General features: G+C 47.0%; 1 protein-coding gene across 1 annotated transcript; it reads right to left on the bottom strand.

Annotated features, from left to right (window-relative positions):
• Window positions 1–3,287: 3,287 nt before the first annotated feature.
• Window positions 3,288–17,219, bottom strand: Neil2 (nei like DNA glycosylase 2). The gene is made up of 5 exons (XM_052732982.1): window positions 16,051–17,219; window positions 13,976–14,115; window positions 10,318–10,655; window positions 7,617–7,813; window positions 3,288–4,288 (listed from the first exon to the last, which is right to left on the bottom strand). The coding sequence occupies exons 2-5, from the start codon at window positions 14,111–14,113 to the stop codon at window positions 3,993–3,995; spliced, it is 969 nt and encodes a 322-aa protein (XP_052588942.1). The 5' UTR covers window positions 14,114–14,115; window positions 16,051–17,219; the 3' UTR covers window positions 3,288–3,992.

The raw sequence follows: 17,219 nt of genomic DNA, 5'->3' as shown, positions 1-17,219 counted from the left end.
GGCTTTTAACTATTTGGCTCTGTGTTTCTTATTTAATAAGACCGTTTAGAATTACATCTACAATATTCCCCTTTAATCCTCATATAACTCCCACTCCTGACAATCCTTTTACTCTTTTAACTATCCCAAGGTGTTTCTTATTATATTTTGATGTGGGCACAAGTATGATCACACAATGCCATGTCAGTTTTCTCCTTCCTCCATGTGAGTCCTGGGAATAGAACTCGGGTCATCAGGTTTGGTGGTGCCCTTGTGTGAACTAATGAGAGACAGATTTTCTTCAGTGGTCTGACCACTAGTAAGTTGCCCATGCCTCTGTTAGGATCCCTAATTAAACCTATTGATTGGTCAAGAAGAAAAATGACAATTTCAAAGAGGAAGAGCATGGAGGGGGACAAGAGAAAATAGGGGGTGAATATGACTAAAATACACTATATACATTAAAAATGTCATAATGAAACACATTATTATATATAGTGAATATATTAATAAAAACACTTATTCTAAAGTATGTGCCTGTTTGGTTCTGAATGCTTGTGCCCCTCCAAAACTCCCGTGTTGAGGCTTTAGTCTAAAATGGGGAACTTCAGAAATGGAAGTTTGGGAGGGATGGTATATAAAGGTCATAAGGGTAGATCTTAATATGATCCCCATGGTGTTGGTGTCCTTACTGCAAGAAAAAAATATTAGAAGAGCCCCACACCACACACACACTGTGAGGTAACATTGTTCTAGAACATGCCATCCGTAATGCAGAAGAGGGATTCTCATCAGATAACCGAACTCTCTTGATTTTAGATTTCCAGTTGCAGAACTGAGAAGTGAGATTACCCAATCACTCAGTCTTCAATTATTTATTTATTTATTTATTTATTTATTTATTTTTGGTTTTTCGAGAGGGTTTCTGTGTAGCTTTGTGCCTTCCCTGGATCTCACTCTGTAGACCAGGCTGGCCTTGAACTCACAAGAGATCCGCCTGTCTCTGCCTCCCAAGTGCTGGGATTAAAGGCATGTGCCACCACCGCCCGGCTTGATTTTATTTTTTAAATTTCCATTCAAAACCTAATTTATTAGAAACAGCCAGGAAGTCAGTTAGACTTGGCCCCACACTTCAGGTCATCCAAGAACTGGAAGAGCCCTTGTGAGCTCTTACCTGCCCATGATCTTAATATTCTGGCAGGGAGCTTCAAAGGTACCTATGTTCAGCAGCAGCCAGAGGGCTTATTCACTGGGTGCAGTGGGGCCATACCCACAGCTTGCCTACTGTGGCACTCTCCCAGTGCATGCTAAGTCCTCTGGGAGGCCACTGTTGATAATGACAACCAAGCCCTGTAGAGAGTTCTCACCAGTGAGCAGGTGGATGATCTCAAAGGCATGCTTGATGAGCATGCACATTGTTGGGCTATAGTGAGATGCTCCACAGTAAGGTGTGGTGTGACACCAGGCACAGCATCCTGGGTGCCTGTTGGGTTTCTCTGCTGGGATACAATCCTGCAGGGAACTGTCACTGAGCTGCACATTCTCAGTGCTCTTAAGTCTCCAAAAGCTTGATGTCAGAGGCCTCTGTGACTGCCCTGGTGACTGCCTCGCACTCAGTCACCCTAGGGGCATAGCTGGCACATTTTGCTAAGGTGTCCTTAAGTCTGAACGCGGCTGTGAGGCTTGTATACTGTTTCTTTTCTCTTTGAGGCAGAGTCTGCAAGACCAGGTTGGCCTACACACTGGGTCCTGCTGCTTCAGCCTCCTAAGGAGCTTCCATGACAGGCGTGTGCCACCACACTCGGTTTAACTGGGTGGTCTGAAGTTCCATAACTGCCCCAGACTTCCCTTTACTCACACATAAAGGAAGGACAGTAAGAATAAGGGCTCAGTACTGAGGAAACGGCTCATTGATCAAGAGAACACACTGTTCTAGAGGGCCCAAGTTTAGTTCCCAGCACCCAGTCAGGTGGCTTACAACCCCTGTAACTCCAGCTCCAGGGGATCTGACTTCCTTGGGCACCTGCACTATTGTGCATATAACCCCCACACAAGACACACACATTATTAAACATAAAATCTTTAAAAACAGAATCGCTTTGTAGACCAGGCTGGCCTCGAACTCACAGAGATCTGCCAGCCTCTGCCTCCTGAGTGCTGGGATTAAAGGTGTGAGTCACCACTGCCTGGTGAAAATAAAGCATTTTTTAAAATGATATAATCATTTTCATGGTTTAACCATCTCCATGGATTATCCTATAGATTCTGAACAAGACCTAAGTGGTGAGCGTCTGGTATAGGTAAACATACAAGGTGTGCCAGGAGCTGGAAATGCAGTTTAGTGGTTAAGAGCTGTTCTTCCAGAGGCTTCTAGTACAATTCCTAGCACCCACACAGAGCAGGTCAAAACTGCCTGTGAATCTAAATCCAGGAAATTCCGACACCCTCTTCTGGCTTCCAAGGACAATGGACTCCTGTCCACATAACACACACACACACACACACACACACACACACACACACACACACACACACACACACACACACCCTCCCTCCAGAGGTCAACAGAAGCCAAGGTGTGGTGATATTGCATTTCACAAAATATTGTGCACCCTAATAAACTTATCTGGGGTCAGAGAAATGAACAGCCACTAGATATAGAGGCCAGAAAATGGTGGCATATACACCTTTAATCCTAGCATTCCAAAGGCAGAGATCTATCTGGATCTCTGTGAATTCAAAGCCACACTGGAAACAGCCAGGCATAGTGACACACACCTTTAATCCCACGAAGTGATGGCAGGAAGCAGAAAGGTATATAAGGCGTGAGGATCAGGAACTAGAGCTGGTTAAACTTTTAGGCTTTTGAGCTGAGATTCATTCTGGATGAGGACTCAGGCTTCCAGTCTGAGGAAACAGGATCAGCTGAGGAAATGGCAAGGTGAGGTGGCTGAGGCTTGTTCTGCTTCTCTGATCTTCCAGCGTTCACCCCAAAACCCAGCTCCAGGTTTGATTTTATTAATAAGACCTGTTAAGATTCGTGCTACACCAAGGACCATCTAGTTCTCCAAGGCAGAAGGGCAGATATGTACTCTTCCTCCCATCCTGCTCCTAAGTGGATTCATTAGGCCAACCCTGCAAGCCTGGGAGGAAGCCACCTTCACACAGGGTGAGAGCTGAACATAGCTCAGTGGTACAGTCCTTGCTTAGCATAAGTGAAACCCCAGGTTTCATCTCAGCACCACAAAACAAAGCAAAATAAAAAACCCACACACGAACAAAAAAATATCTGCCTAATGAGGACAACATAGAAAACACCACACTGTTTTATTTTCAGTTGCTACCCCAGTTCCATGAAGTTGTTGCTAACAACCTGATGGGTTGTTCTCTACATCCCTGGACACCTGAATTGTTCAAACATCCACCATCACAAATGCCCATCTTAAACCAGCAGCTTTTCTCATAGTCCTTGGGGGCACACCTCCCTGGCTACCCTGGAGTCTCCAGCCACCGGAAAGGCACCAGGCAGACTGACCAGCAGTACCTGCCTGTGGCTTTGCCCTCATCCCTGACCCCTCCAAGGGAAAGAAAGAAAGAAAATGGAGGGACTCAAAATCAACCAGTTCCCGAAACACAGTACAACACACCATTAGCAAAGTAGTCTGGGAGTATAATATCCCTCAGCTGTCCCCAACAGCTGCCCCCCACTCCCCCAGCTGTACCCCCTTTTTCAGACTCACTGCTGTTCCAGGCAGTTTCCCTAACCCTGTCAGGTTTTTGACAGTATAGTGGGATTATATAGAATTAACCAGAAAAGGAAAACATCTATCCCTATGAAAGCCACGGCTGAGGCATAATCCAATAAAACAACAACAATAGTGACCTTCTGGACCTTGTCCCTGATCTGTCATACAATTCTTGCCTACACCTTTCTCTCGGGAGACATGGTATCTGGATCTTCAAGGCTACAAGTTCCATGAAGAAGGCCAAGTGTTTTAGGAGGACAGCAGACTCTATGGCTCCTCAGATGAAGGCTGAGGCTGGCACTGAGGGCACCACCAGGTGAGCCTCTGGAATCCACCGGGGGGCCCAAAGGTCTCCTTCCTAACCTGGTGACCGGAAGGACACTCCTGCTTCTGGTAGATCTGTGTGTGCTGTTCCTTGCCTTGGAATTTGTCCCGAAGCCAGTCTGAACTGAACTCCACCACATGATCCACGAGGGCCTCCAGAGAGGAAGAACTCAGGAGCGAACCGAGAGAGAGGGGATGGATCCCTGCTCTGTACAAGGCTTCGTTCTTTATAATGTTCCCTGAAAACATAGAGAAACATGAGGGTACGAAACACTGTCTACATAACCTCACCCTCGCTATGGGGCCGAGGCTAACCTCCTGATCTTCCTGCCTCGACCTTCTAAGTGTTGAGTTACAGGTATGTGCCACCACGATAGCTCGCAATCTATCTTAAGTTAGGATGAGTGGGGTCCAGCTTGCTGGGCCGCTGAGCCATGACCTTGCTAAGGAGAGGAGAGTAAGCTAGATGACACATGGTGATGATAGATGAAATAGTTGTGGATTTTTCCCCAAGAGTTTCATAATTGCACTTCCAGTTACAGGTTCTCTGCAAACTTGAGGGGCAGGCTACCTGGACTCAGCTGCACCCTCACCAGCAAGGTGCCCTTTGGTTTAGTATGGTGATATTTTATTTGTGATGAAATGTGATTTTATTTGTATGTTAATAAATAAGTTGCCTGGGGGGTCAGAGCTAAGAGCAAGCCATTTAGCAGAAGTCTGGCAGTGGTAGCACATGCCCTTAATCCAGTCACATGGCAGGCAGAGTCTGTGTGTTCAAGGACATAACCAGCTTGGTGACACACGCCTTTAATCCAAGTACCAACCATAGATACCTGGGGGTCTGTATAGACAGGCAGTGACGAAGAAGTCATGTGGTTGGGTTTAGAGCCAATGAGAAGGCAGAACAGAAAGGCAACAAAAATACAGACACACAGGAAGTATGTCTCTTTTCTCAGGAGAAGGACGGCAGTGGCTGGTAGGCTAAAGGCTATTTGCTAGTGCTCTGACCTCCTGGGCTTTTAACTCTGCATTGGGCTCTGTTTCTTATTTAATAAGACTGTTTAGAATTACATCTACACTTTAGTTTCCTCACCTGAATAAAAGGGAAAGCTAACAAGTGATTATCCCTGGAGCAGTACGAGGACAGGACCGTGTGTCTGGGTCACTGGAGTCATGTAAGTCACTCTGGCTGTCACCAATGTGCAGTCAGCTCTCTGTATACATCCAAAAGCTGCTTCTGGAAGCCTTGTTGCTCCTCTGGCACAGAAGCAGACTCCATTGGTTCTCCCATGAAAGTACAAGGCCTTCCCACCTTCCTAGAGTGAGCCATGCCTGTGGTAGGCAAAGTCACACTTTCTGTAAGGACTCAGCTTTGCTAATACCAACTGCTGTGGTGGCCAACTGTGGTGGCACTTACCACTCTCCTGTGGGTAGCAAGAAAGCTGCCACTGTGGAAATCAGTATGGCGGTTTCTCAGAAAATTGGGAATCGATCTACCTCAAGACCCAGCCATACCACTCTTGGGCATATACCCAAGGAATGCTCAATCATACCACAAAGATACATGCTCAGCTATGTTCATAGCAGCACTATTCATAATAGCCAGAACAACCTAGACACCCGTCAACTGAAGAATGGATTAAGAAAATATGGTAATATACACAATGGAGTACTACTCAGCAGAGAAAAACAATGAAAGCATGAAATTTGCAGACAAATAGATGGAACTAGAAAATATCATCCTGAGTGAGGTTACCCAAACCCAGAAGGACAAACATGGTATGTACTCACTCATAAGTGGATACTAGATATAAAGCAAAGAACAATCAGACTGCAACCCACAGGACCAGGGAGGCTATATAGCAGGGGGGACCCTAGGATGACTCTGGCTTATAAGTTTTGGTTTTACTCAATTACTGGCAAGCCTCAATGAAACATTTCACTATTAGGATAAGAATTTGTACTGTATCAAGCAGATAATAGAAAAATAGATAAATAAAAATGGAAAAAAAAAAGAAAGAAAGCTGCCCTCCCTGGTACTAAGAACTACACACACTCCTTGTCTCAACTGGAAATGCTCACAGTTTCACCACTCAGTTTGAAAGAACCAAGCAGATGCTATAACAGGTTGCTCAGTCTTCTCTCAGAGATCAGGCCTCATTTTCAGTTTCTTGAGACTTGAGCAAACAGTTTCTGGGAGGGCCATGAACAAAAGACAATTAATCAATGATGCTCCTGGGAGCCCCACAGGGAGACAGGACGCACCAAGCCTGGACCACTGAGCCAGCCCCCACAGTCAGTACATGCTAGGCCAGCCAGCCTCCACAGCAGCTCAAGGACAAAGCCTGGGACTTGTCCAGGCCTGCCCAAAAATGGGTAACTGTAACCCCCAATTAACCCTAGCCAATTAAAAGTTACTAACATGATTGCCACTCACATAAACCAATCCTGAGTCTGTTCCTATGTAGTCTGAAAACCCTAAATACCCTGCCCCTTGCTACTCAGGGTCTCGCCTGCTCTGCTGCTGCATCAGACAGAGAGGCCCAAGTTAACTCGCAATAAAAAGACTCTTTGCTTTTGAATAGGATTTGTTCTCTTGATGGTCTTTGCAGGACCTTGGGTACAACAAGTTCTCCAGAGCAGAAACATCCTTCTTTCTCATGGCTTCTAGGAACCTGGAGCTGATCTGATGTCTGCCTCTGCTTTGACAGCAGGAAGCTCCACTGCCCAAGAGCACTACCTATTGTAGGAACACACCTTCCTCTCTTCTAAGAGCCTTCAGGACAACCATTCACAGCATGCCATGACCCAGAACCTTCTATATGCTCCTAGGTCACCAGGCTTTAGAGGATGCCAGGTGCAAGACATTATCCCTGTGTTAGGTGGTCACACTAATACACCATCAGGAGGCTCACAGTTGACAGTCCTATCATGTCAGAACACAGTTGAAGAAGAATATGAGAATTCTGAGTGCTTGAGAAAAAAAAAAGGAAAAGAACAAAGACAAGGGTCTTGTGGCCTCTGTTTCTTCAAAACAGAATTGTTCTTAGAATGTGTTTTTGTGCTTCCCCCAGGTGTAGTGGAATAGGAGTGTGTTTACTTCATTGTTCATTACAACTGGCTATTGTTACTTGTTTATGCCTCTGTGGAAAAACATGGTTTTGACATCTATGGCTAGTCCTTGTGGTTGGATACAGCTTGAATTCATGACAACTTTACTTGGGTGACCTCTCTCAACTCCCGGTGTATAAATTGTCTGATGCTCTGAATAAAGTTGACTATGGCATGAGACTTTAGTCTGCCTCATTTATCTGTTCCATTTTCCCAGGACCCACACCACCTCTAGAGTAGTAAACACTATCATGATGTGAGTGCTGCACCAGACAGAAGTGAGGACCTGCCTAATCCAACCTCTGAGTCCAAAATCAAGGGATAAGCCAACCTCCAAACCAGGAATGTTGGCACAACTGGGTTCGGAGTCCTCAAGTCCTGACTGCCCTACAGATGTGTGACTTTCCCATTAATCAACTCTGTGGCATTCCTCCCCATCACATGAGGCATACCTACCTAATCCTGAAAAGTATCTCTGGTCCAATAGCGTATAGCACACAGGCTGAGCCTGCCTTAGAGCTTCCAAGGCTTGTCCTCGATGGAACTTTTCAGACAAGATGTCGCAGGTGGGATCAACCACTGGGGGAGGACTCCATGACATCTGGCAATTATAAAATGCCAGGAAGCCACCGCCATCAAAATGGAGTACCAGCCTGAGAAGACAGAAGAGATCACACATACAGCATTCTCAATACAATGAGATCATACAGTCAATTCATAATACATAAACAGACCCCTGTAGAGTCACTTTACATGTATAGATAGTTACCACAATATAATTAGCTCACACATACAACTATCAATGTACATCACCATATAGTTACTGCTGAATAATTATGCCACATGAGCATACAATGACCACTACGTAGGTCACATTTGTACACAGTTACCATTGGACAGATCACACATACACACAGTTTCTACTCTACAGGTAGACTGTGCATTAAGCTTCTATACTAGTCTGGATCAAACTGGGACATTACGGTCCCACGGTCAGAATCATGAACATCTCAGGGCTAAGTGGAATAAAGTAAAACATACGTATACATTGTTTTCTAATTACATTGTAGCAATACATGTTGACAGATAGAAACATGCAAAGTTGTACATATACATTGTTTTCTAATTACACTGTAGCAATACATGCCGACAGATAGAAACATGAAAAGCTGTAAGTCTGAATCCAGGTTAGCCGCAAAGTGAACAGAGGTGGGCAGGCTCACGAGGGAGAAGATGAAATGGTGGCAAAGATGGCACCACTTCCAGTGCCAGGCGGGATTAACCTATGTGTGTGTGTGTGTGTGTGTGTGTGTGTGTGTGTGTGTGTGTGTGTGTGTGTGTTTGTGTGTGTGTGTTCCTACACATATGCGTCCCTGAGCTTTTTGGATGTTAGGACAGAAAGTGTTAGGATACACTTTGGTGAGGAAATAACGTAGGGAAATAACGTAGGGAAATAACGTAGGAGAATCCCAGTCCATGTCTGACCTAGTTGGTGTTCTTGGGAAGGGCAGAGGCAACTTCAGAAAGCTAAGAGCTGGGTACTGTGGTGCATGCCTGTAATCCCAGCACTCAGACTGAGACAGGAGGATTATGAATTTGAGACTAGCCTAGGCTACACAGGAAGACTCTTGTCATAAGATAACCCAGCAATATTTCTTGTTTTTTAATTGTCAGAGCCTACAGATGGCTCAGAGGGTAAAGGTGCTTTCCATCAACCCTGATGACTTTGATCTCCCAGGACCACATGCTCCAGAACCCACAGAACCAACCTGCTGCAAGTTGTCCTCTGATCTCAACATATGTGCCATGGTATATGCATACATACACACATACACACACACACACACACACACACACACACACACACACACACACACACACACACTGAATAAATGTAGTAAAAAATATTTTCTCAAGGATTGGAGGTGAGGCTCAGAGGATTTGCTTAGCAGCAATGCACAGCACCACAAAACAATCTATCAAACTTATAGAGTACCTGTGTCATTTCACTAGAAGGTGACTCCTTTGCTAAAAGGGAAAGTCACACATGACCACTGACCACAAAAAAACCTTAAAAACCCAAAATGGCCAAAATGCTTTATAAACACACTCAAAGGATGCACACTAGCCTGGAAACGATCCTGACAACACAGGTTACCAAAACCTAAAATATGTCAGCATGAGGCTGCTGAGTTGACCTAGCAGGCTTGCTATGAAACCCTGACCTGTGTTTGACCTCCAGGATCCACAGTGAATGAAGAGAGTCAACTCCCGGAAGTTGTCCTCTGACCTCCACACAGGGGTGCATGCATGCACGCACTCATGCAATAATAATGAAATAGATACTTTTTGTTGCTAGCATGTATACTAATAACCCAGTGCAGGTAAGAATTGACCAAATCCAGCCATTCATTCCCTTCCAGAAGCAACTGGGAACTGACTAAGGAAATAATCCTACATTGTTCTTAATGCTCACAAACTGAGTAAGAAGGAAAACCATGTCTCTAAATTCAGAGCACAAGAGTCTAGACATACACTTTTCTTCTGAGACAGTTCATTCTCAAGTATCATGTTGGCTGGAAACCTCACTCTGTTCTCTCAATGAGCCAGGCAGTTACAATCTTCTGGAGTGCAGACCACAGTCCAGTTCTTATGGGTAAACATGCACCTATTTCTTGCTGTGGAATAACCCTTTGGACACTCTAAAGATTTGTCACTCGAATTGGTTTAATAAAAAACTGACTGGCCAGTAGTCAGGAGGAAGTACAGGTAGGACACCTAAACTAAGGTGGGATGCTGGGATGAAGAAAAGGCAGAAAGAGAGGAGTCACCAGCCAGAGAGTAAGCAAGACATGCTGGAGAGGTGAACGCCACAAGCCTCGGAGCAGCACATAGATTAATAGAAATGGGTTAATTTTAGTTGTAAGAGCTAGTTAGTCATAAGCATGAGCTATCGGCCAAACAATTATAATTAAGATGCTGAGTGGTTATGTGGGAGCTGGCAGTCAGGACAGGAAAACTCCACTTACACTTTCTGCCTCCAGGATAGCAAGGTCTGGTCATTCCCAAGTGTGACCGTTCAGCCATGCCTTGCCACAGAGAGGACCATATGAACACTGCAGACCTTACCAGGACCCCCGTACATGTCACACATTACCTGGGCACAGGGTCTTTCCAGTCACCTCTCTTGTTAGCTTTCTTTGCTCTGGAGAAGTCATTCACCCAGATACTGCCAAATAAACCAAACCTGACCTCTAGCCACCTCTGGGCAACTGCTAAAAGGTTGTGTCCCCCAAGACCATAGGGACCATCGGATCCACTAGGAACAGGATCCTCAGAGGGGCCTGCAGAAGTTTCCTGAGCATTGGACCCCAGGGCCAGCTCTGGGTCCATGGCCTCTTTCTGCCACACTCCTTGTCCAGGCTGTGGGCTGCTGCTGAGTAGCTCTATCTCCTCATCTGGATCAAACCGAAGGAACAATTTTTTCCCATGTACCTAGCAAAACAAAATGATAACAACAATGAACAATGATCCTTAGAGCCCTACACAGGGGCCAAAGTTTCATAAACAGCTGGCTGCCAACAGTCTGCCTCCTTTTCCTCACCCAAAGTTTGCCCCAGCACAGAGAACTTCTTGTGTTGGGTCTAAGGTCTATTCTTACAAGAGTTTTAACAAGTAAGTGTGTCTTAGTCCGTGTTCTAGTGCTGTGAAGAGACATACTGACCAAGGAAACTTTTAGAAAAGAATGCATTTAACTGGGCGCTTGCTTATAGTTAATCTATGATCATCATGGCAGGAAGCAGGCAGGCATGGTGCTGGAGCAGTATTGGAGAGCTTTAGATCCCGATTGACAGAGAGTAGGCAGAGAGAGAGAGAGAGAGAGAGAGAGAGAGAGAGAGAGAGAGAGAGAGAGAGAGAGAGAAAGACTGGGCCTGGCACAGGCTTTTGAAACCTCAAAGCCCTCATCTCCAACAAGGCCACAATTCCTAATCTTTCCCAAGAGTTCTATTCTCTGACGATGAAGTATTTAAATATCTGAGCCTACGGGGATCCTTCTCATTTAACCACCACAAAGTGTTTTATGACCATATACAGTTGAAGAAATTAGAGCCAAGAAATTGAGAACTTGCTTCAGCTCACATATGCTGTGGGATGGTCTGTATGTCAAGTGTGTTGCTGATTGGTCAGTAAATAAATCACTGATTGGCCAGTGGCCAGGCAGCAAGTATAGGCAGGACAAGGAGGAGAATAAAGCTGGGAAGTAGAAGGCTGAGTCAGAGAGACACTACCAGCCTCCACGATGACAAACAGCATGTGAAGATGCCGGTAAGCCATGAGCCATGTGGCAAGGTATAGATTAATGGAAATGGATTAATTTAAGCTGTAAGAACAGTTAACAAGAAGCCTGCCATGGCCATACAGTTTGTAACCAATTTAAGTCTCTGTGTTTACTTGGTCGGGTCTGAGTGGCTGTGGGACTGGCAGGTGAGAGAGATTTGTCCTGACTGTGGGCCAGGCAGGAAAACTCTAGTTACAAATGGCATCCAACATGGTGGCAAGAGTTTCCACCTAAAAACTGAGAAAAAAGATTCTAAAACGGAGCTAAAAACAGCTTCCTAATTGTCTCTCTCAAATGAGCGGCAGCTGCCAGTTTGAGCTACTTGTGGGTTCCTGGCGTGCATGCTCGACCTGCCTTATGGTGGGAATGAGGCCTCTGCAAGTGGCACATTAAGCTGCATGGTGGATTTAGCCTTTGTAGGTACAAAACAAAAAAGAGGTTTCTGGGCTACATGCTGCTTGGCTAAAAGCATAGACCCCCGATAGCTCCCAGAGCTGGCGGTAAACGTAACCATGTTGGGAAGCTGAGGTGGGCGGAGCCAGCAGCCACAGCTGCTGCAGTTTAAAGCAATAGATTCACAATAAGACAGATTCAGATGTAATAGTTTACAATGTGTGTTACAATGTGTAGGCTTGAAAGAGACAAAAAAGGTGATATATAGAGTTATAGAAACAAATACATAGTTTTAAAAAATAAAGTCTTTAAAGAGACAGTAAAATTAATATATAAAATAAGCCACGTAAAGATGAATATTACACAGAGAATCTGAATTGTGTTGTCTTTGGGATTTTTAACTGCAGAAAAACATTTGATCATAAAAGATGTTGAGTTAAACCAGTATGTATATTTTAAAGATACTTTGACTTCAAAATTTGGATATAAGGATATGTTGCTTTGGACAGGAGACTCTGCTTTTGTTCCCACAGAAAGCCAAAGGCTATGGATTTGTTCCAGATTAAGATACATCAGGTTTGACCAGCCAAGACCCCCTGAAAGGTCTCCGATGACACCATGGCCCAGATGATCCAACATCCAGAATGGTTTGAAGGCATCTGGCTCAGACAACACAGCCTCATGGACTATTCCATAATCCTTAAATTTTCTTTGTGTCCCCATAAGATACAGCACCCCCCTCCAGCAGGAAGTAGTAAGAGAAGCTACACCCAAATTCCCAAATTATATGTAATTTTACTTTGTTAAGGTTAAAACCTTCCTTTTTGAAAAAAAAAGGGGGGGAAGTGCTGTGGGATGGTCTGTATGTCAAGTGTGTTGCTGATTGGTCAGTAAATAAATCACTGATTGGCCAGTGGCTAGGCAGGAAGTATAGGCAGGACAAGGAGGAGAATAAAGCTGGGAAGTGGAAGGCTGAGTCAGAGAGACACTGCCAGTCTCCACGATGACAAACAGCATGTGAAGATGCCGGTAAGCCACGAGCCATGTGGCAAGGTATAGATTAATGGAAATGGATTAATTTAAGCTGTAAGAACAGTTAACAAGAAGCCTGCCATGGCCATACAGTTTGTAACCAATTTAAGTCTCTGTGTTTACTTGGTTGGGTCTGAGTGGCTGTGGGACTGGCAGGTGAGAGAGATTTGTCCTGACTGTGGGCCAGGCAGGAAAACTCTAGCTACACACATAGCTAAGCAGCAGTATAGCCCAAGTGTTACTGTACAAAATCCACCCCGTGTCCTGTGTTCAGATGTTCATAGCTAAGCAAGAAGAATGTAAGACTGATGAGAATACAGCCTTGCCTGTCTCTGTCTCACTACACACCACGAAGGGCAGATGAAGCATAAGGGTGTAACAGGAGGAAGTAGAAGGTATCCCAGAGGGACGGAGGGGTCATCTCTCAGCTTGTGCAAAGCAGACAGAATAGCATGGCCAAGTGGAATCTGAAGAGAGACTAAAATTACCATGGTAAACTGAAGAGGTGGGCGTGGAAACAGTAGAAGGAAAAAAAAGATGTGCCCAAGCAGGGGGCAACATGTCTACACTGTGGGCAAGAACTAACTGAGCTACAGGTAGCTAATACGAGCAAAGAATGACTTGGGGCTAGGTGCAAAGGCCAGAGAGACAGACATGGAGGGGTCAGTCCACAGGGAGTCCCTGAGCCCCCTGAAGGAATTCTGACTCCCACTGAGAATGAGAAGGTCTGAATCCAGATCTTCGAAAGTGCTCATTCCTTACTTCGCAGCTGGCCTATGAGGGCCGGTGCCACCACACCAAAGATGCAGGGAAGACAAGGAAAAGTTCTCTAGGTGTTGCATGGGGTCTTCAGGGCCTTTTTGTATGAGTTCTTCACAGTTCCCAGACCACTGCGACAGGAAACACCACACTGAAAGAACAGGGCCACATGCACTCCTAGCATGGCTGTCCAAAGCTTAAAGAAAAGATGTCACAAGACATCCTGGCTAGATGTCTTCAGGGGAGGTGGGCGGAGCCAGCACATTTGAGCCCTGAGGAAAGCAAAACTCACCTGGGCATCCTGGAGCCACAGAGCCTGGAAGGAGGCAGGGTGGAGCTTCTTACTGCTGCCCCCTGTCTTGACCACCTTCTGGCCCACGAAAGGGGAGACAAGATGGTGAAACTTCCTCACGGATGGCCCTTCTGGCATCTCTGCAGGTAGAAAGCGGCAAAGGAGACCACGCTGACTTAGCTCAGTCCTCCCCAGCACGTCTGATGGAGTGGTACCCCAAGGAGCCAGTCCGGATCACCCACTTTAAGAGTGTATGTGCCCAAAACGGAGCCTGACTGAGGTGGGGGAATCAGATCTCAGGAAAGACAGAGCTGGGGCAGGGTGAGGGCCAGCTTTGCAGCAATGGTTTCTCTTGCGGGTCTCTCACTCTTATCCATGCCGCAGATGTAATCAACGCAGTGTGCTGGCCTACTGTCTACTTCAACGGAACTGCCACCTCAGTGGTCAGCCACTCATTTGCTTGGTTTCTGGAGACAGAGTCTCGGTGTGTCGCTATAGGGGAGCCAGTACTATGTATTTCTAGCTGTCCTCAAGACTCAACAGCTCTCTCCCTGTGCCTCAGGCTCCCTCAGGCTGGGACGACAGGCATTGCAACACCTCCTTGTTCCTTTTTGCTGGGTATATTAGACCTCTAACTCATTTCCATGCTTGCTTTCTCTGTCCTCCTTCCCAATCCCACCTGCAAAGCAATCATTCCAATTATCCTCTGCTCACTTATCCATACTTGAATCTGGCTCTCTCAGGGCCACCTCTGGGAAGGGAGATATGTACTAGTTATGAGATCTCTAAAAGTGGTTCTCTAGCTGTGACCACAGTGCTGGCTGGCAGAGCTCAGAACTGTGACAAGTAGACACCAGCCAGGCAAGGAGGCTACCAACCAGCTTAACTCCTGATAATATGCCTGATGGATGAAAGGCTGCAGTAAAAGCAAGGCAGGACTGCCTGTCACCCCTCCCCTCCCTGTTCTTAATCATCCAAAGTCACTGAGAGCCACCAGGATGAGAGAGAGAGCCTGAGTGGCCTACATCCTGATTTAATGAGTGGGAGTCTCGTGCCCCACGCCCCCCCCCAAAGGGTCTACCTAACCTTATCGACCACTCACCAGCACCAGGCTCCATAAACTAAGGTGAACGGGTGAAAACTAACAAAGGCATACGGCTGGTAGTTAGTATTTCAGTGTTTCTAAAAGCCGGGTTGGTTGTTGTTGGTTTTTTTGTTGTTTTGTTTTTGGTGGTGGTGGTGTTTTTAAGTCTCACTCTGTAACCCAGGCTGGTCTTGAACTCTGAACAATCCTCCTGCCTGAGTCCCCCAAGTGTGAGTACTGGAATTATAAGTGTGAGCCACATACAACTCCCTCCCTACTAAGACACTTAAAACTTACATTTTAATGGAAGAATCGGGATACCTAGACACCCCACGAATTTTCATAGCTTCGTAAGCAACACATTCAATAATGCTATTTTTCGTCTTGAGACAGGTTTGCCTATATTCCAGATGCCAAGCTGGCCTGTAGCCCCTGTGTATGGATGGCCTCCACTCTCATAGTATTACTGTTATTACAGGGCTGTGTTACCACTTCTGGTTTATGCGCAAACCCAGGGACCCTTGCAAGCTAGGCAACCCCTCTATCAACTGTGCTAAATCCCAGGCTTCAACAACGCTTACTTAAATTCCTCCACACTTGGATTCCCACCCACACTCTTGGAAACGGGGGGTAAACAGTTCATCTACTCAGACCTTCAGGGTTAACTGCTAGGCCGGAAGGCGGTTTGTCAGTCACTGGCACCCTGACCACCTTTCAGTTCTGAGTCCTCCTGGCCTCCGTCAGAGAAAGTTCTGGAAAAGCCCGCCTGTCCAATGCACCATCATCTTAAATCTCTACAGCCGGATGTGGTGACACAAGCCTTTAATCCCAGCACCCCCAGAGGCAGAGGCAGGAGGATTTCGGGGAATTGCAGGCCAGCCTGGTCTACATTTCGAACCCTGGCTACACCTGAGACCTTGTCTCCAAATAACTCCCCGCCCGTGGGCATGCTTTGATGGTCAGGAAAGGGATGAGATGAGAAAATGAGAACCTTGGGCTTCGTTGCTAGAGCGAGGTGGCCAGGCAATGCAGAACACGGTCCCTGTTCTCCAGCGGCCAGGCAGAGTCTTAGGCGGCCGCGTTTCTCAACCCTTCAGTGCGATTGAAGGGGGAGTTAACAGGTCACGAGGGCCCGGGAAGGCGGAAGGCAACGTGATCAACAAAAACAAACACACGATCCGGCTGCGCGTGTCCGGAAGAAACGCTGCTTAGTTTTTCTGTAATTGGCTTTTCACCAAAGATTAAAAAGAAAAAAAAAAAGTGTTGACAACGTGCACGTGTGTGGCCCCGGGAGGGTGGGGAAGAGGCCGAGGCGCCCTGGCGGGTCCCACAGAACCGTCCTCTCCAGGATCCGGTCCCCGCGGCCGCAGCAGGACCGCAATCCGCCTGCGCCTTCCAGTTCCAGACCTGGGGGGAGGGCGCGTGGTGGTGGTGGTGGTGGTGGTGGTGGTGGTGGTGGTGGTGGTGGTGGTGGTGTGGGCACGACAGGCTCAGCCTGCGTGAGCACGGGAGGCGGGGTGGCCCGGAGCCGAAGAGCTCCTGCGGGGCTAGGCGGGAAGCTGCTTCCGGGACTCCAGGGCTCCTCCCAGGGACCGAGCTCGTCCTAGAGGTGGATCGGGAGCTGCGGGCTTCTTTCCTGGGAGCCCTGGAGATGGGGACCCTCCGCGATGGGGGAGCTACCAGCTTTTCCCCTGGGGATGCTGGAGGTGGGGTGCATCCGGAGATGGAGAGCTGCGGGCTTCTCTCCTGGAGATGTTGGAGATGCGGTTCGCCTCGGGAGGGGGACTGCAGGCTCCTCTACTCAGGCTCCTCCCACAGGAGGGAGGGATGCTGCGGCCTCCTCGCTGCAGTGACCACAGGAGACGCAGCTCTCTTCCCTGGGCCAAGGTGCAAGCACTTCCCCTCACTTGAGGCGCCCAGGGAGCGTATTTGTCCGTCCCCCCAAGTTCCCCGCCCCATATCTATCATTCCCCCCAACCCCTCCATACCTCCGACTCCTCGCAAGCTTGCCAACTCCTTAGGGTCGGGGAGGGTGGACTGGTACCAAGAAAAGGAAAGCGCTCAAAATCCCGTGGTCTTGCGTGGTTCAGGCCAAGACAGACGTTTCGGGTGTTCCGCACTCTTCGCGAAGTTTTTGGTTCTTTGAGACAAAGTCTCACA

Source organism: Peromyscus californicus, unplaced genomic scaffold (assembly GCF_007827085.1).
Source record: "Peromyscus californicus insignis strain IS unplaced genomic scaffold, ASM782708v3 Scaffold_12__1_contigs__length_115047231, whole genome shotgun sequence".
Classification (NCBI taxonomy): Eukaryota; Metazoa; Chordata; class Mammalia; order Rodentia; family Cricetidae; genus Peromyscus; species Peromyscus californicus.
The sequence above is the reverse complement of the archived record's forward strand: the minus strand, read 5'-3'. Positions and strand labels throughout refer to the sequence as shown.